Source organism: Microtus pennsylvanicus, chromosome 12, assembly GCF_037038515.1.
Source record: "Microtus pennsylvanicus isolate mMicPen1 chromosome 12, mMicPen1.hap1, whole genome shotgun sequence".
Taxonomy (NCBI): domain Eukaryota; kingdom Metazoa; phylum Chordata; class Mammalia; order Rodentia; family Cricetidae; genus Microtus; species Microtus pennsylvanicus.
In genome coordinates this window covers 3,885,130-3,905,384 of record NC_134590.1, presented here as the reverse complement: position 1 = coordinate 3,905,384, position 20,255 = coordinate 3,885,130, and the positions used below count along the sequence as shown (strand labels likewise).

General features: G+C 39.9%; 2 protein-coding genes across 3 annotated transcripts in view; both read left to right on the top strand.

The window, feature by feature from the left end:
- The window catches only part of LOC142832677 (ATP-binding cassette sub-family G member 3-like), a 120,369-nt gene that overhangs the window by 64,229 nt on the left and 35,885 nt on the right, over positions 1–20,255 (top strand). Inside the window, exon 17 of one of the 2 annotated variants that reach the window (XM_075943356.1) lies at positions 2,886–2,973. The exons of the other annotated variant lie outside the window; for it this stretch is intronic. Within the exon in view, the coding sequence (XP_075799471.1) occupies positions 2,886–2,956 (71 nt within the window). The 3' untranslated portion in view covers positions 2,957–2,973. Of the gene's footprint in view, positions 1–2,885; positions 2,974–20,255 lie in introns of those variants that run through there. 2 annotated transcript variants of the gene reach the window in all.
- The window catches only part of LOC142832567 (ATP-binding cassette sub-family G member 3-like), a 117,925-nt gene that overhangs the window by 64,233 nt on the left and 33,437 nt on the right, over positions 1–20,255 (top strand). The window lies entirely within an intron of this gene.

The window sequence follows — 20,255 nt, the reverse complement described above, 5'->3', positions numbered from 1 at the left end:
AGAAATTACAGATTCTTTTAAAATCATGGTTCTAAAATATGGTATAAAAACTGTGCTATTTCTAAAGTTAAAAATGTCACTGAACTTGGTGTGGTGGTACAAGCTTATAGTGTAATTTAATATGCCATGTCCTTCTGTATATGTGTTACTTTAATTGGTTGATTAATAAAGCTGTTTTGATCAATGGCTTAGCAGAGTAAAGCTAGGCAATAAATCTGAACAGAGATATATAAAGAGAGTAGGTGGAGTCAAGGAGATGACATGCAGCTGTCGAAGGAGAAAGATGTCAGAACATTAATGGAAATCCATAGCCTTGAGGCGATACAAAATAACAAAAATGTGTTCATTTTAGATGTAAGAGCTAGCTAGGGATACACCTGAATCATAAGCCAAACAATTTATAATTAATATAAGCCTCTGTGTATTAGTTTGGGACTGAATAGCTGCAGGACCTGGCTGGACAAAAATTTCCATTTACAGTCATTACTTGAGAAGTGAGAAGATCAGGAATTCAAGGTCATCCTCAGGTGACAGTACATTTGAAGCTATCCTGGGCTACAAGAAATGCTACTTCAAAACAAAACAAAAACCAACAAACCATGCATGAGTGACCATGGAAACATCTTTGATGAGCTCATTAAATAAGATTTATGGATGGTGTCTTAGAGTTTGTATTACTTTGAAGAAACACCATGACCATAAAGCAAGTTAGGAGAAAAGGGTTTATTTGGCTTATACTTCTACATCACTGTTACTGATGGAAATCAGGACAGAAAGTCAAGCCCGGCAAAAAAAAATTGAGGCAGGAGCTACCACAGAGGCCATGGAGGGGTTTGCTGCTTATTGGTTTGCTCAGCATAGCTTTCTCAACCTGCTTTCTTATAGAAGTCAGGATTCTCCATCTTGGGGTATGATGAACAGTTTCTGGGCATTCTCCCATTGATCACTTACTAAGAAAATGTCTTACAACTGGATCTTATGAAGGCATTTTCACAACTGAGGCTCCTTCTTCTCTGATGACTCTGACCTGTGTCAACTTGTCATAAAACCAGCCAGGACATGTGAATACTTCTCTGTGGTATGTATGGCTCAGGAGTGTTGTCTGGGTGTCTTGACTATAGATGCTACAAAATGACAGGGTTATTGTGATATGAAATGGCTCTTGTGACATTTGATCTGAAAAGTCACTTAAGCTTTGGGTTAACTCAGTGGTATAGAATTTGGCAAGAGGCTCTCTTGAGGAATGTTGCTGAGACACAGATGTTGGGGCCCTGCCTCACAAAAACAGTATCTGTAGAAACTGCCTCTTGGAATCCCTGCCCACTCCCAGATCTGCTTGTTTCCAAGATCCTTTGCAGCCCTAGAGATTACAGACTATGGCTTAGTAGCTTCTATATCTGTACCTTTAAAGTCTTTATTTGTCTTGTGTTTCTATAATTTATATTTATAACTTCTTCATTCAGTCTTTTCCCATAACACCATAGTACTCATCAACAATATATGTGTTTTAAATATCTTATAAACTGATGTACAATGTAACAAAAAGTCCAGTTTGGCTCTTGGTACAGACTCGGTGTGCCCCTAGATCTTCCTGTTGTCCCTTTCAGTGTTCCTTCTAGGTTATGTGTTTTCCTTTCTCACTGTGCTAACCCACAGACTCTCTCTAGTTGGGACCCACAGCTTCTACAACTAGGCAGTACTTAGGTACGGGACCTTTATCTTTCTTCCGGTCCTTCTAGACTTACCCTCAGTCCTGCTGTAGCCTGTCAGTATGTGACACTCCACTCACCAAGTCTATTTCCACTCCCTAGGGACCCATTCTTTTGTTAATGAGCTAAAGAACTCCAAGTTCTTTCCTGCCACCTTGTCAGTATTCCCTTCTAGACATGCTCTCTTCCTCTGTGAATAGTGCTGACTTGCATAACAGTTCTCTACCAGGGTCCTTACAGTTCTCCCAATAGGATGGAATATAGGGACCATATAGCTGCCCAGTATGGCCAGGAGTAGAGTGGGCTGCATCAATCAAAATGACAGAACACCTACCTAACATATACAAGACTGGATAGTTACACCATGAATCACTCAATTATTGTAATGCTAGATACTTAGATCCATGTGCAGAAAATGCAAACATGAACAACCAAGAGGTGCATCTTCCAGAAACCATCGAATCAGTAGCCTCCTTTATACAAATGATAAATAGGCTGAGAAAAAAATCAGAGAAACAATCACCCTTCACAATAGCTACAAATAATATAAAATATCTTGGAGCAATTCTAACCAAACAAGAGGATGACTTGTATGACAAGAACTTTAAATCTTTGAAGAAAGAAATTGAAGAAGACACCTAAAAATAGAAAGACCTCCCATGCTTTTGGGTAGGTAGAACTAACATAGTAAAAAAAAGGCAATCTTACCAAAAGCAATATACAGATTCAATGAAATGCCCATCAAAATCCCAGAAAAATTCTTTACAGACCTCGAAAGAACAATATTCAACTTCATATGGAAAAGCAAATAACTCAGGATAGCCAAAAGAATCCTGTACATTAAAAGAATTTCTGGAGGCATCACAATCCCTGACTTTACTACAGAGCTATAGTACTGAAAACAGCCTAGTATTTGTTGAAGGAGCTGAGCTGCGGGCTGCGTTCCGCCTGGCTCCCAGCCGCCTGGCTAGCTTATGCCCTGAAATAATTACACGGAAACTGTATTCTTTTGAACACTGCCTGGTCCATTAGTTCCAGCCTCTTATTGGCTAGCTCTTACATATTGATCTAACCCATTTCTAATAATCTGTGTAGCCCATGAGGTAGCTTACCAGGGAAGATCTTAACCTGCATCTGTGTTGGGTGGGAGAATCATGGCGACTGACTTTCTCCCAGAATTCTGTTCTGTCTACTCCACCCACCTAAGGGTTGGCCTATCAAATGGGCCAAGGAAGTTTCTTTATTAATTAACCAGTGAAAGCAACAGATTAGAAAGAAATCACTCCCGCATCAAGTATTGGCATAAAAACAGACAGGAAAACCAATGGAATTGAATCCAAGGCATGGATATCAAACCACACACCTACAAACACCTGAATTTTGATAAAAAAGCTAAAAATATGAAATGGAAGAAAGAAATCATTTTTAACAAATGGTCTGGCATACCTGGCTGTCAACATGTAAAAAAAATGTAGATAGATCAGTGTCTATTGCTGTGCACAAAACTCAAGTTCAAATGGATCAATGTCCTCAACATAAACCAACCACACTGTACCTCACAGAAGAGAAAATGGGAAGTACACTTGAACACACTGGCACAGGAGACCTCTTCCTGAATACAACACTAAAATCACAGACACTGAGAGAAACAATTAATAAATGGGACCGCTAGAAACTGAGATGCTTCTGTAAAGAAAAGGACATGGTCAACAAGACAAAATGCTACCCTACTGAATGGGAATGGATCTTCAGCAACCCCACATCAAACAGAAGACTGATATCCAAAATGTACAAAAATCTTGCTATCTAAGGACAAATAATCCCACAAAAAATGGGGTACAAACCTAATCAGAAAACTCTCAACAGAGTAAGATTCCATCTTACACCTGTAAGAATGGCCAAGATCAAAAACACTGATGTTAACTTGTAGGATGAAGGCCCACTTGTTTATCCCAACCTCCCGGCTAGCTTAGCCCTGAAATAACGACACCAAAACTGTATTAACTAAATCACTGTTTGCCCAATTAGTTCTAGCTTCTTATTGGCTAACTCTTATATCTTAATTTAATCCATCTTCATTAATCTGTGCATTACCACGAGGTTGTGGCCTACCAATAAAGTTTGAGCATGTCTATCTCCAATGGCTCCATTTTTCTCCCAGCATTCCATTTAGTTTTCCCTGCCTACCTAACTTCTGCCCTATCAACAGGCCACTGCAGTTTCTTTATTCATCAATGGCAATCGCAGCACACAGAGGGAATTCCCACATCAACAACTTATGCTGGAGAGGATATGGGGCAAAGGGAACATTCTTCCATTGCTGGTGGGATGGCAAACCGGTACAGCTGTTTTGTAAATGAGGATGGCAATTTCACAGAAAATTAGGAAACAACCTACCTTAGGACCCAGAAATACCACGTGTGGGTATATACCCCAAGGATGCTCAATCATACAACAAGGACATGTGTTCAATAAATTCATAGCAGCATTACTTGTCATAGCCAGAACCTGGAAACAACCTAAATACCCCTTAACTGAAGAATGGAAAGGGAAAATGTGGTACATTTGCACAACGGAGAACCACACAGAGGGAAAAAATAATACTGACATCTAGAAATTTGTAGGCAAATGGATGGATCTAGAAAACATCATATTGAGTGAGGTTACCCAGATCCAGAAAGACAAATAAAATATGTACTCACTAATAAGTGGCATTTAGAAATAAAGCAAAGAAAAACTAGCCTACAATTCACAATCTTAGAGAACCTAGACAACAAAGAGAAACCTAAGAGAGACATACATGTATCACATCTTCACCGGAAGTAGAAAAAGACAAGATCTCCTGAGTAAATAGGGAACAGGAGCTTCAGGATCATGAGAGAGAGAGTAGAGGGGAGGGAGGAAGAAGGGAGTGGAGTGGAGAAAGATATTTAGCTCAAATATAGACTTAAAAAATATTCCTGATTCAACAATTAACATTATGTGATATTCAGGTGGTCTTTGAAAAAATCCAAATGCAGTCACTTTTATTTTTTTTTTTACCTGGGGCATGTTATCCACGCAGATTTCTCACCAGCCTTTCCAATTATGAATGGGTCATTTATGAACTCTAAATGACACCCAAAGACTGCTTAAAAATATTGAAATAGCTCCTACATAGAGATACCAACGGTTGTATTCAAGCCTTCATATGTCCTTCTCCATGGTGATCCTAATCCCAGGTCACCAAGGAACCTAATACCTAAAGAAAACAAAAAACAAAACAAAACAAACAAACACTTGGCTCTTATAGAAGAGAAACTTAATTCTCAAGGACTCCTTTATGTAGATTTAATAAACCATGGGGTCTTGTTACCTTTCCTACTGAGTATGCACCCACTGCCTACTTGCGACAAAAAGGGCCTCTACAATGCCTACATTTACTTGTAATTCATTAAAATTTGTGACTGCTATACTTCTCTGGTTGCTTCCTTATTGGGCAAAGGAAGAAGCAGGAACAAAAGCAAAAGTTAGCAGAAAACTGAAACTGAAATTAGGATTAAAACAGAAAATTCAAGCTCACAAGTTATAGACAGGACAGAAAAATTAAAACAGTTTACAAGGAAGAGAGAACAGTAAAGAGACACACTGAGGAAAAATTGCCTATGAGTAAATTGTTTCTCCATATAGCCCCTTAGTCATTTTCCTTCACTGGCCTTAGCTGGGTCCTGAAGGGGTCTAAATGGCTGGACCCTGAAGACTCCTGCTTTCCTGAGGTAATGAGGGACCTAGCTAAGTAGGTACACAAGTCTATCCAGGGAGAAAAAGTAGTGCATGTCGGAACCATGCCAGTTTGAAGAAGTAGTGTCCCGGGAGATCCAGGAGTGGAGAAATCTCCTTAGCATGCATCTATAGCCTAACCCTCACCTGAGAATGCTGCAAGTTCCCAGAGCCAGGTCCCCACTGGAGCAGTGAGCAGGACACCCCTAATCCCCCCATAGGAGGGCACCTCAGGAGGTCCCGTTTGGAAGTGTCCCAGAGATTCTTCAAAATCAGAAGTTCTTTAAAGAGTCCTCACTGTTAGGAATATTTCTTAGGGCAAGCCTCTCTGCTGATGCAAATAATTCCAATCAGGCCAAATTAGACCAAATAAAATATGCCCATGTTTAATGCAGTACTCCTGGGTGGCCCTGGAAAAGCATTGCAAGGGGGAGAGGGAGAAGGGGAGACCAAGCAAAACCGGAAGACCACATGTTCCTTTTATAGGGGAGGGGGGCGGCAGCCTAAATAGCCTGTGGGAGTGGTCCTGACCCACCCTGGGGAGAGGCCACCATTTGGTAGGCTTTCTTGACCCTCCCTGGGGAGGGATCACTGCTTGGTAGACTGTACTGGGGGAGGAGTCCAGACTAAGGCACCTCCCAGAGGAGGGGGCTTGAAATGGATGCCAGGGTCTGTGGTGACGCTTCCACAACAAACACCCCAGACTTCTTGGATATAGGGGTGTCAAGAGCTGAGGTTTCACTTCTGACCAAACGCTACTAGCACGAAGGAAATAAATTTTTTGTTAGGATGAATGAATTTCCCTCAGTTCCCTGTTCCTTCTAGCCCAGCCACTTAGAAAGAGCGCCTGAGAAAGCAAATAATGGTCAATCATATTTTTGCTGCGTTCTCCCCAGTTTTTCCGGGCTATCCGTTCAGGTCTCTGCCTATTCCAAACAACTTGCTTTACTATGATTCCTAGAGAATAAATGGTTAAATTTTGCCCCAAGAACCCCTGAAACTGTCTTGCTGCCTGGAGCCCAGGTGCCCCTGCTGCTCCTCATTTAAAACAAAGCAGGCTTTGATGATAGGACAGACAGCACCTGTGCCTACAGCTATCCCATCCCTCAGGCTGATTTATAAACTCAAAGGATTTCTCCACATCTCACAAAGTATTTCTCCATTGGCGAATGGATGCACTAAAAATCTGTCTCTCTTTCTCTCTATGTGGATGAGGCTCCCTGAGCTTTTGGTTTATTTACAAAAGATGTGTCCAGGTACAGAAATTCCGGTTCTCCCATCCCAGACAAATTCCGGAGAGAGAACACTCTCTCAGTCGATTTGTAAAAATTCTACAGGGCTTCTCAGTTCACTTGGAGACATCAGATGAACTACAGAAACGCTGCTTCATGAATTCTGATCTCCTCCAGTCTCTATCCTCTGCCTCTCCCACACTGCTCTGTTTTTCCCATCCCCCTACTCTATCCTGTCTACAGACTCAGCAGCTGCACTTCTCAGACCCTCCCTGCTGGCCAGCCCAGAAAAAGCTCATTGCTGCTGCTCTTTATGTTAAATCCTACAGCATTCATTATCTCTGAAAGTCTCTCATCCTAACACGAGATCCATTTCTTCAGCTGTCCATTTGTCTTATTAAGCTCCATCTACCTTAAAGGTATAGATAAAAACATAGCCACAATGTATCTGTCTTTTTTGTTTTGTTTTGTTTGTTTTTCCGAGACAGGGTTTCTCTGTGGCTTTGGAGCCTGTCCTGGAACTAGCTCTGTAGATCAGGCTGGTCTCAAACTCACAGAGATCCGCCTGCCTCTGCCTCCTGAGTGCTGGGATTAAAGGCGTGCGCCACCATCGCCCGGCATGTATCTGTCTTTTAAAACTCATTTTAAAAAATATCTGAGCTTACATGTTCTCCATGTTGCCTGTTATCCTTAGAACAGTTAAAATACACTTTTTCCTCTTTTCTTTACTCTTAAAGCAGCCATTTTGGTCTGTGTACAGTGCCTAAGTTGTCTCTGAAAGACCCTCTGGACACCCCCTCCCAGAACCAGCAGCTGGCCTGCTCTCATGAGAACATCCCGTTTGCTTAGGGAAACAGGATGCCTATAGTCAGCACATGTGCCCAACTTAGAATATCAGCAATTCACAAAAGAAACAATTCCCTCTATGAAAGACCCCTACTTAGCAGCATTAAGTTAGCAGCAGCAATAACGCTATTTTACAAGGTTTGAATTTTTGAGCAATATAACTAAAAGCTAGGACAGGGGAGTTCAATTTAGAGATAAGGGCGTTGGTCAACTTAGGGGCAGGGGCGTTGAGCCAGACAAGATATCTATGGTCAACCATCTGGACTGCCAGCAGGGGACTTGGGGTCCAGAAGAAGAGTTTGTACCCTAGATGGGCCGAGTCAGCATACATATCTGATTTCTTGGAAACCACAGAACTGTACTCAGTTTGAACCCGAGCCTTATTTGAATTGCCCAATCAGAACCCTGTAACTATGCGTCTCGCTTCTGTACCCGCGCTTCTGCTTCCCTACTTTATAAAAAATCCACTGCCCCAACCTGAAGTTGCGCAAGCCCTCCGAAAGACTTGCTGCCCACAGGTACCTGTGTTTACTCAATAAACCTCTTGCTAATTGCATCCTGTGTCCTGGTCTCGGAATGTCCTGGTTCTGGGGTCTTCATCAGAGAGGAAAGGTCCTCTCTGAGGGTCTTTCAGTCTCATGGTACATTATAAACAATTCATAATTACCAATCTTTTTATATATTGTATTTCTGATTAAGCGTCCCCTTATGTATTGTATTTTTGGTTAAGAATTTTTGTTTTCATATTAGAGAATGATGCCTGAGGAAAATATGCAGGTCATGAAAATAAATGACACAAGTTCAAAAGTTTTAAGATGTCTAAAATTATGCTGAAAAGATATGCCCTGAGGTTCCAGTAAGCTCTATTTTGGGTCTAAAGGAGTAGTTTGAGATATAAAGTGCAGAAGTTTAGGTTTGAGTTAATCAGTAAAGTTTATATGAAAGTTATTTGTAAAGATTTTCTAAGTGTGGGGATGTGAAAATGAATTTTGGAAAGAGAAATGTACCCTGAGTATATAAAGTACAAGTTATTATGATATGTAAAAGCAAGTTATAAAGGTCTGGAGATGAAAAGGCTTGAGTAATAACAAAGATAATAAGATTTCAAAAGTTCAAATTTTCACATTAATAATATTCTGATAAACTTATAACAATAACTGTTTGGTTTTTTTTTTAGCTACAAATTCAGGACTCTAATTTTCCCTTGCTCATTTCTAAACTTGAAAGTACTCTTAAATACTCCTGATTTTTCATGGAGGCATCTTCTTAATTCATATATATCTATTCTTCTAAACAAAATACAAAAAATAAATGTTACTGATTTTAACCAAAATTATTTTCAGGTTCCCAAAAACGTCTATTATGACTCAAAAATGAGTCTCCTTCATCTTTTCAGAACATGGATTTCTTTACACACCACAAATAATAATAACCTTCTATATCTAACATTTTTGCCTCTTAAGAAAGGTTCTTATAAGCTTTAGGAGATCAATTTAGACCTTCCAACATCATCACAGGTGAAAATAAACTCAGAAAAGTATTATTTTATTATTTGTCCGCAGTTTGTTTTCCCACCTGCCTGCCTGATTTTTTATTTTTTACTTATTTATTTTTTGTGCCGGGGAGGGTTCCCTTTCTCACTGTCCTGAAATGTCTTTCCCTCATACACTTAAAAAAATGCCTGAGATGGCAAAACATAGCCCTCTCCATGTGTAGTTCCTGAGATGCAGGAAGCAATTCCCTCCAGACAACCCAGCGGCAGCTAAATGAGCTTGTTACTTGAGGGCCAAGGAGAAAACACCTACTGTCCCAAGGACAGCTTCTATGGTGTCTGCATACGCATTTGTCAGTGTTACAGATGATTCTGGTTATAGCAATTCTACTAGTGCACTTGTTCTTCATGTTTTTCCTTCCACACCAGTGGCTTCTGAAAATACAGATGTGCTATATGATAATATGAGTCTTCATGATCTGTTAGAGCGGGCAGGCATTGAAGCTGTAAAGCAGGTTATGGGGAAAAATCCTGACTGATGAAAGAATTGGGGAAATTAGGGACAAATGCAGATTATAAAACTTGGCAAAAGAATTATACTGAAACAGAAAAGAACTTCACTATAATGAATAAAATTTCAGAAGAAACTAGGCCTTTAGGGCTGATTGCGTATGGCCTTAAAAATCAAAATTAGAATTTTAAGGAAGAGCAATGGGAGAGGTACGACAATGGAGTAAAACCCACTGAAACATGCTTCTAGAAACTGCAAGTAGTTAATCTCTTAGGTGAAAGCTCAGAAACTGTTGTATGATTAACTCTACAAAGAAGAAGATGAGGAAGAGGAGGAGGAGAAGGAAGAGGAGGAGGGGAGGAAAAGAAGAGGAGCAGGAGGAGGAGGAAGAGAAGGAGAAGAAGAGAAGGAGGAAGAGGAGGAGGAGGAGAAGAAGAGGAGGAGGAGGAGAAGAGGAGGAGGAAGGGGGAGGAAGGAGGAGGAGGAAGAGAAGAAGAAGAAGAAAAAGAAGAAGAAGAAGAAGGAGAAAAGGGAGAAGGAGAAGAAAAGGAAGAAAAGGAGGAGGAAGAAGAAGAGGGTGAACGTGTTTTGCAGTTGATAGCCTGTCAGCTTGCATCAGAACCCTGTGTTCGTGTACCCATGTACCCATTCCACCTTCCAGACATCCCAGATTCAAGACCCATTTCTCTGCTGAGGTTAGTCCTCGGCAAAAAAAAAAAAAAAAAAAAAATCCAAGTGTTCACCTAAGAGATAGCATTTCCTCTCTAAGATTCCTTAACATCACCTTCTTCCATGAACATATATTTATTCTCCCCGATTTATAATCATTTAAAGTGTTACAGATTGCTCTTCCTCTGGCTATGGCAGCCACCTTGCTGTAGCTCTGTGCCCTGCCTTCCAGTTCTCACTCCAGACAGAAACTACTCCATAGATGCCTGCATGCCACACAGAGTCTGAGACAGTCTACTCCTCCACAGAGTTCCTGTGTTTCAGTCTTCAAGACCCACTACTTAGTCCTATGCTGCTTTTTTTTTAACCATATTGAACTATATTGCCCAGGAACTGGACTGCCTTTAAAAATTGTTCTGCAATGAAAATCTTGCTATATTTTGAGACAGTTGATACTACCCTTTCATAGCTAAAATGGTTTGTTATTGCCTTGAATGCAAATTTAACTCATCAGGTCTACTTTCAACTGCAGCCGTGGTCCCACAGACACACATCACTAACTAGGCAAACTCTATGTAACAATGCTTCATCAAAATAGAGTCTACTAATCAAAGACTAATAGATAAAAATAACATTCTAAACTAGCACTCCTTTATTTTTTTAATTCAAGTCTACAACTTTTAGACACACCTAACTACATCTTGTCATCCTAAGTAATATAAATTTTTATATTTTTCCTCTGCCTTACTGTCAATGAGAGAGATTTTAAAATCATATATAACTCATCTGTATTCTGGCTATTATTCGCCTGTCAATACTGTATCTGGTGAGGACATTCTCCCACACATGTATCTACAGGACTCTGTCTCCTATTACAGAGATACTTGCTCATCTGTGTTCACTGCTGTTATAGTCACAATGGAGGAAAGGGAAACAGCCTGGATGTCAGTGTTAGGTGGTGCTGGTGAGGAACATAATGGAAACATGGCACTATAATAAATCCATGCATTGAAGATATGGACACCACACTAATGTAGACAATGAAGCTCATAAAGTTCCTTAGTTTTGGCCGCTGACTAAGTGTGGGCTCATACATCAAGGGTCCTGGTGCAGAAATTCAGAGGTGCAGCATGTTCAAGGAAAAACCTGCAGTTTCATTGATGTTGAATGAGGAGCAGAGTAACCCTGCATCATATCAGAACAGATTTATTTCAGAAAGAATATGACAATGAATTTTGACTTCCATCTTCTTCAGTGATTTTACTTTAAGTTCATACATCACTAATTATTTTGTTTAATGGTCGTCATGGGAATCCCAAATGTGTTTCCAAGACAGACATCACTGTTGTGGGGTAGAGGGCTGAAAACTGTCTGAGCAGACCAAAATGGAATCAGGAAGAGATGGCTTTGCCTTAGTCACTTCAGTACATACAGGAAACAGTATTTTATTCAGTTGTAAAGAAAATGAAATTTGTAGGTAACTGGATGGAACTAGATAATACTATGTTGAGTGAGGGAATCCAGGCTTGGGAAAACAAATTTCACTCTCAAATGTTGGTCTTTCCAAGTTTAACTTGGATGCCTGTAGAGGTCAGGAAGGGCCAGGACATGAAGGACAGTTAAATGTGTGTTACATGAAAATAGAGAGGGAACGCTGGCAGATAAAGTGTTACTTGGGGGTAAGGGAGGAGGAAGAAGGTGAGGGTTGGAGGTAAGTTTATCTAAAACTAGATCTGTATGAAAAAGTTATGTGGTAATCTACAATTTTGTGAGCCAATTAAACAAAAATTCTTAAAAAATGAGTTTGAAAGGCAGTTCTCTGTGTGAGTGGATAACGCTGCTCCCAGAGTCTGGGTTCTTAAACAAAAATTCTGCCACAGACTTGGGACACCTCCTTGTGAGTTATTGCTCCAGGAAACTCCAGGTCCACAGAAGTATAAGGCAGCTGTTACAGATTCACTCGGGTTTAGAGGAAGACCAGGATAGGGTTAGGGGGTGAAGAGAATCAACTAGAGAGCTGATGACATAGTTATCAAATCCTCAGACTTGGGGATGTAGTCAGGGTCATAAGTGGGCCAGGCATGAAGCCCCGGGTCAGGTCACCAGCTCTACTACATGATAGACGTAAAAACTAAATAGAAGTAGAAAACAAATGACAGAAGCAAGAATGTGGTGACCTCTGGAGAGGATGGCAATGGTGGGGCTTGAGGAAAACCCTGTGGTTCACTGCTCCTCTCTACAGTCTGCACTTAGTCCCCCTCCCTACCCTCTTCTTGTTCTTTAATGACGGAGTTCAATATTTAGCCCAGGTGCCCAAACCCCAAATCATCCTGCTTCAGCCTCTTGGTCATAGGGATTACAATCGTGAACAGTGAATTATTTCAAAATTGGTTCTTCAGATATAAAGTGAAGCTATAAATCAATTTATATAGACAACCTGGGTATTTAACAAGCCATACCCTTGGCTGTACTGACCACGTTTTTCCATTTCTGTGTTAACCATATATTCACCTCCTAGTTATTACCCCGACCGTCAGTCTATTAAGAAAGAAGGAAAGACAGACATCTCTGCTTTTTCTCTTCCCAGGCTGCCTCCCCACCGTCCAACTGATTGATGCTAGGCTGATCCAGGGCTCAGTGCAGACCTGAGGCTCCAGGACAACGTTGTACATGAGAATCCCGATTGACCACCAGGTGGCGCTAGCTCCACTCTTCTTTTCTGGTGCCGCCCAGGCTCACCTTTCTTCCTAGAAGTTTCTGATTCAGGCAGAGGCTGAGGACAAGCTGAGCAGCAGCCTGGGTCTCTCTTCTTCTGCATCTGACAGCAGTGAGTATGGGCGACAGGAATGGCTTTCTGATAGTATAATTAGCATCACACACCTCATGGACTTACAATGCACACTCCTGTGATTTTGGGAATACTCAGAGGTGTGCAAGCATATTTCCATAATCTATTCTGTTTATTTGATCCAGATATGCTTTCCCACAGCTTCTCTCTGCATTTTCAGTGTGTGTGCATGCGGAGCGGTGAGGAGCAGGGTGTGTTATGGGTAGATTCAATGTGTGTGGAGATCACAGGATAACGTTTTGAGAGTCAGTTCTTTTCTTCCAACTTGTTGAGGAGATCTCTCCTGTATTTTGTTCCATGCTGCAAACTCCAGGGTAGCTGGCCCCTCAGCTTCCAGGAGATCTCTGTGTTGGGATCGCAAAGGCATGCCACTGTAGTCCCCTTTCCATGGTGTTCTAGGACTGAACTCAGATGGCCAATCCTGTGCAGGCAGCACATTTACCTGCAGAGACCCCTTGCTGGACCCTGGGTGGTTCTCAGAACTCTTGGTATGTGGATTTCCAGCGCCTTGCACATGCTAGGCAAGTGCTCTTCCGTCCTGGTGGGATTTTAAATATAAAAGCATTTCATAAGTGGGGGGAGGGGGAAAAGGGTGGGAGGAGGGGGAGAAGGGTGGGAGGAGGGGGAGGGAAATGGGAGGCTGGGAGGAGGTGAAAACTTGGTTTTTTTTTTTTTGCTCCTTTTCTCAATTAAAAAAAAAGCATTTCATACACAAATGGGGCAATTTGAATTCTCCCTTTCCTGATTGTATCTCTCTTCCTCCTCTCTTCATATTTTTCTGAGGATCCAAACAGTAACCAATAATTGAGGGATGGTTGCTCCTGGCTCTATCCTGTATTTAGAGGAACTGATTTAAGTTATTCCCTATTCAGTATATTTGTTTGCAAGGATTATCACAATGTTCTTTATTGTGTGCAGGAATGAGCTTTCTCTTCCTAGTTGTTCAGGTCTGTGATCAAGAATGAGTTTAGTTTTCTAAAGACTTTCTACATCTATTGAGATTATACCATACTTATCCTGGATCATGTTATGTGCTAAATTTCTTTTACTAATTTGCATATGCTGGACCATGCTTGCAAAAACACAGTGTTCTTTCACCATGTGTTTCTGTGCTTTCTATTACTGTTGACTTTTACTACAATTCATTATGATCTGATAGGATATAAGAAATTACCTTTTGGATTTGTTAAAAGTTTGTGATGGAGTGTTCCAATTATTAATATGTAGTTATCTTTATTTTTCCTAACATTGACTGGATGTCTGTTTTGTTAGGTAAGAGTACAGATTTCCACTCTGTTTGCTTAAAATGCCATTTTTCATCAGTTCTCTTTCAGTCTTCATATGCGTGGCCAGCTAGTTGGGTTTCCCACTGCAATAAACAATTCGTTATTGTTTTCTGCTTTTCAATTCAGCCTGTCAATTTCATCTTTTACTCAAGAATTGAATCTACTTATTTTTAGGTTAGTGCTAAAATGTTTGCACTGAATGAAATCCTATAATTTGATTGGCTTCTCTTTACCTTCTATTTTTCTGTTTTTCTTTTAGTTGCTATATGTTCTTTTCGTTCTCTCTCATCTTAGATGTTTGCTGGCTCATTGGCAGTTGACTTTTGATTGCTGTGATAAAACATCATGACCAAAAGCTATTTGGGGAGGGAAAGGTTTATTTGGCTTATACTTCCACATCACAATCCACCACTGAAAGAAGCCAAGGCAGGAACTCAGGCAAGAACTGAATTAGAGACCATGGAGAAACATGGCTCACTAGTTGCTTCTCATGGCTTGCACATCCTGCTTTCTTAAGTATTCTAGGACCCCAAAGTGGGATGGGCCCTCCCACATCAGTCATCAATCAAGGAAATGCCTCATAGACTTACCAATCTGTTGCAGGCAATTCCTCAGCTGAGTATTCTTCATCCCAGATGACTTCAGCATGTGTCAAGCTGACTAAAGCTAACCAGCACACTTTCTGAGTTACTGCTGTTGATTCCTTAGAAATACAGGAGTTATTTTCTCCTGAGCTCTTGTGATCATAGCTTTCTGTCTTTTTCCTTTGTGTTTTTATTTTCCCGTGAGTGTCTTCTTCACTGCTGTTTCTGAGGTCATGCACTGCTTTAGCTGTGTTCATCTTGAAGGAAAATTTGCATGTAGTCACATTGGTTGTCCATATTTTTTTTGAGGACTCAAAATACATAGTTGCACACTCCGGCCTTTAGCTTTTCTGTCAAGGAACCTTCTGCTGTCATGATTGATTTGCCAACCAGGTACATGCTAGTAACATGGATCTTCTCTGTAGTAACTTCCAGATTTTCTTTTCTTGTTCTCAACTCCCTAAATTTTACCAAGAGTGTCGTATGACAATATTATTTTTTGCTCATATCCATATGGTGGTCAAAATTACCTCTGTAATTTATTACCTCCACTAATTACCCTGATGTCTTAATCTCTCAATAGATATAGAATATTTTAGGATATTGCATGAATGAATAGGTTTTCTGTATCTTTAGTCTCTGTTTTAGCATTCTATTTTAATAAAAACATTCCTGTTTGGTCTGTCTGTCATGTTCTGGAGGTCATCTTAAGTTTTTCTTTATTACTCTTGAATAAAGAAAAATGCAATAACTTATTAACCTTGTATTTGAAGCTCTTGTATTTTATCTTTCAGTTAATTTAATTTGCTGGTGGTGGTTTTTACTGAGTTTTTAAAAATTTATCTGCAAACTATTCCAAGATTTGCGTTTTTTAAAGTTTCTCATTCATATTCTATATTTCTTTGCTTATTTCCTTCAGTTTTCCGTCATTTTGGAGTTGTAATTATTTTTAAGTAAACCTTTGAATAATTTTTTCAGCATTCTATCCAATTAAATACCTTTTGATTCGGTTGCTGACAAGTTATGATCTTTTGAGAAAGTTCTGTTTCCTCACATTCTTGTGTTTTGTTGTTGTTGTTTGTGCACCCATGGGAGTGAATATTGTTTGCACACTGATGTGAGGATTTGTATAGTCTTTGCCACTGCTAACCCCAGATGTCTTTGTGCCTGTGGTCCAGGTAGGACTTCTGTTTGTAGGTTTCTCTAAACAAAGTCATGTCTACCAGATGCTTTGTGAGAAGTGTAGATGGCAAACAGAGTATGGAGGCCCACAATGGAGAAAGATCCTGGGATCAAAGCTGTTCGCCTAAGCATTTTCAGATATTACCCAGCAATAAACCACATACAATAAAGAAGAAGCTGTGGAAATTCAGTAATCTTTTTACTCAGGTTCAAAGTTCTCAGCCCCTGTCTGCTGCCCACAAATTGCACCACGAGTCAGTTTCTGAAGCCAAATTATCTGCCAGGCACCTGCTCAGAACTCTGAGGCTCATCAGTCATCCATAGGGAGGCAGGGCTGTCTGTCCTCGTGCCTCCACAGCCTGAACTCCTATTGTGTTTGCCAGTCACTCACACCTCCATTACTGTGGCCTATGAATACCTACCAACCAGTGCATCCCAGAGCACCAGATCTCAAACTCAGAGAATAGAATCTCCTGGTTTCTGGCACTTTGAGAAGGAGTGTGTAGGTCACAGGCTGTGCCCATCTGTGTTCCCCTGTATTATACAGGACAGGAGGTGTGCCTTGTCTTGAATGACTCCATTTATACAGCAGTAATTTGTCTCATTTTGGAAGTAAATTCTGAGGCAAAATAACTCTGTACCTTATATGTACAAGTGTCCAGCACAGACAGTAAAGCCTATGCTGATAAGTAACTCATTAATACAAACAATTTTTCCTACCTATAAAAATATCAGGCCAGCAACACTTAGGCCCATGAATGTTTGAAAAAGTTGCCTAAGAAACCATCTTATTGTGCTTGTTTAATACACCAGAGATATATTGAAGATGATATTGTAGTGATGGGAGTGGCAGGCTGTGGCCCGGCTCCCACACAGCTAGCTTAGCTCCAGAATAATTACATGAAAACTGTATTCATTTAAACACTGCCTGGCCCATTAGTTCCAGCCTCTTATTGGCTAATTCCACATCTTGTTTTAACCCATATTTAGTAATCTGTGTAGCACGGCGAGATGGTGGCTTATCGGAAAAGATCTTAACCTGCGTCCATCTCAGAGCGGAGAGCTATGGCGTGTGACTCACTTCCCTTCTTCCCAGCATTCTGTTCTGTCTACTCCATCCACCTATGTTCTGACCTATCAGGCAAAGCAGTTTCTTTATTAATTAACCAATGAAAGCAACACATAGAAAGAAGACGCACCTACATCATGGTATTTTAAACTATTTCCTAAGTTGAGTTCACTGAAGGTCTTACTTTAACGCAGACATCAATAACTTGTGAAATGAGACAATTACATTTAATTTGTATTCTTCTTCTTTAAAGTCTTAAACTGCTTAGTAAATCCCTGTCACTTTAAAATCCATGTCTTCCTAGATTACAACATACCCATTAAAGCAATGATGATGTCATTATTAGCAGTTCATCTTGTTGGCTGTCCAAAATTGCCTAATAACTGGAGGTACAATCTGAAAATAGCCAAAAATTTGTTTGTCCCGTTTTCTGTACAAGTCCAACAAATTATGATAGTTGGAAATCTCTCTCTCTCTCTCTCTCTCTCTCTCTCTCTCTCTCTCTCTCTCTCTCTCTCTCTCTCATACACACACACACACACGGAGGAGATGTGGTAGTTGTGGTCATATATCTGCCTTTGAAATACATTATATCAAAATATACTTTTCAATCAAGACAAATGATCTAAGATTCTACTCTGTATGCCGTGAATACCATTGGTTAATAAAAAAGCTGCTTTGGGCCTATTGCAGTGCAGAATATGGAAAGGCAGGACTTCCAAACAGATAAAATGGTGTGGGAAGTCCTTCTGTATATGTGCTGCTTTTATTGGTGAAAGAATAAAACTTCTTTTGGCCAATGTCTTAACAGAGTAAAGCCAGGCAGGAAATTTGAACAGAGATGTAGAGAGAGAGTAGGCAGAGTCAGAGAGTCACCATGTAGCCACTGCCAGAGACAAGTGGCGCAAACTTGCAAGTAGGGCACAACTTTGTGGTAATGCAAAGATTAATAGAGATGGGTTGATTTAAGGTGTAAGGGCTAGCTAAAAATATGCTTAAGCCATTGGCCAAACAGTATTGCAATTGATACAAATTTCTGTATCATTATTTCAGGAGTCTGGGTGGCCAGGAAATGAACAAGCAGCCTCTGCTAACAGATTGATGCCAACATATGCCAACTAAATCCACTTAAAACCTTGAGGGAGTTTGGAAAGCAATTCTAGACACACAAAAAGGACAAGAGTTTAATGCAGCTTCTTGATCTGTTTGTTGGAAGGAAGCAGGGATGTGACTCCTTTAAGAGGTTTCCTGATTTAGCTTCATCAGCCGAAAAGTACAGAGCTTTAAAAAATGGTTGTTTCTTGGTTCACCAGCACGAATGATTCTGTCTCTTTTGAGAGGTCCAGCTATGGAGCATTTAAATGGGGTTTGTGTGCAATGTGCTACTTGTTTAAAGGCAACATAGACCCACCACCCTCTGTGTGCCTGAAAATGAGGCTGTGTTCATGGCTCTCAGAAGCAGTGAACATGCCTCTGCCATGTTGGACTGGGCAGAGCAAGAAAGCAGGACCACAGAGTTGGCCTAGCCACACCTGCTTATCATAAAAAAAATCCACTCCTAGTCAAAAAACAATTGCAGATATGCAATAAAGACAGATTCATGTGGAAAGGTCCTGTAAATAGGTCTCAGTGTTGGAAAAATGTATGTAGGCTTGAAAGATAGAGGAAAAATAGTATAGACAGTTATAATATAAAAGAGTATAGACAGTCAAAGATTAAAGGGTTAAAGATAAAAAATAAATATTAAAGCTCTAGAAAAAGTAATAAAGTAAAATAAACTACATTAATATGGAAAATGTGTATAGAACCTAGATTATGTATATTATTGTGTTTTCTTTATTTTTTTTCTATGAATGAGCTAAGTACAGAGAGACATTTCATTGTGTGGACAGCTAAGCTAAGCCAGCAAAGGTATTTTAAAGACATATTGACTTCAAAATTGAGGTCTAAGGATATGTTGCTTTGGAAAAGAGGTTCTGTTTTGTTTCTACAGAAGATGAGAAACTATGTCTTCTTTCCAGACTAACGTGGTTTGATGGACCAAGATCCCCCAAAGGGTCACCATGAACATCCAAAATTACTTTGCCCAATAAAAAGCAGGAAGCAGTTTGGAGAAAACTGTGCCTAAATTCCCTAAATGATTGTTTATAAATGTTTGTTTACATTTAAAGAGAGATATGATATAGATTTGCATACTTTGCATTGGTATGAATTTTAGTCTATTTTTATGAATTTAAGGTAAATGTATGTTTCTGCACTTGATTAAGGTATTGCATTTGTGATGCTTATTTAAAAATGTAATGATAATTAAGAAATAAAGGTTAATAGATAGTCATCTATAATAGTCAAGCTTGTAGTCATGTTTGGTTTTCTAGATATATAGAGATATATTTCATTTAGGTATTCTTCAACTCTTTCAGAGACTAACAGAATATGGCATTAAAACGTTTTAAAAACTTAGGACTTTTCATGAAAATAAGATACATTTGCTCTTTGGTAGCACCAATCTACTTCACAGGATGGTAGGCATCAAAGAGTCTCCTTGTGGAGCTGATTAGCCATTAGGACAAGAAACTGTTATTGGACTGATTGATGGTATGCTGTATGAACTAGACATGCAGGATCCACAGAAAAATGACTCCTAAACTTGCCTAAAGGTGAGACAGTCCTTCAGGCCTCCTGCTTCATTAAAGAGTCTGCCAAACGTTCTGCAGGACACAGAAGAAAATTATTGACAAACTGCCAATTTACATGGAACTGTCTGTGAAATTTCATGCTTCATGGAAAATTCTGCCAGATGCTATGGGCCTGTAGGCTGAAGATGGATGCTCCAATGTTACAGAAGAACTTTGAGTGACTGCCCAGACAGTAAGATTTCTGTCAATTCAAGAGTTTTGGAAGTTGCTTACAATGCACTACGTGTTTACTTAGGTAATATTATATCTTTCTGGAGTCTTTGATGGAGTTGAAGAATAAATAGTCATAATTATAGTTTACCTTAGTTATGATAAAAGATAAAGTAGATATAACTGTAATTCTTGCTATTACAATTGTAATTCTTGTAATTA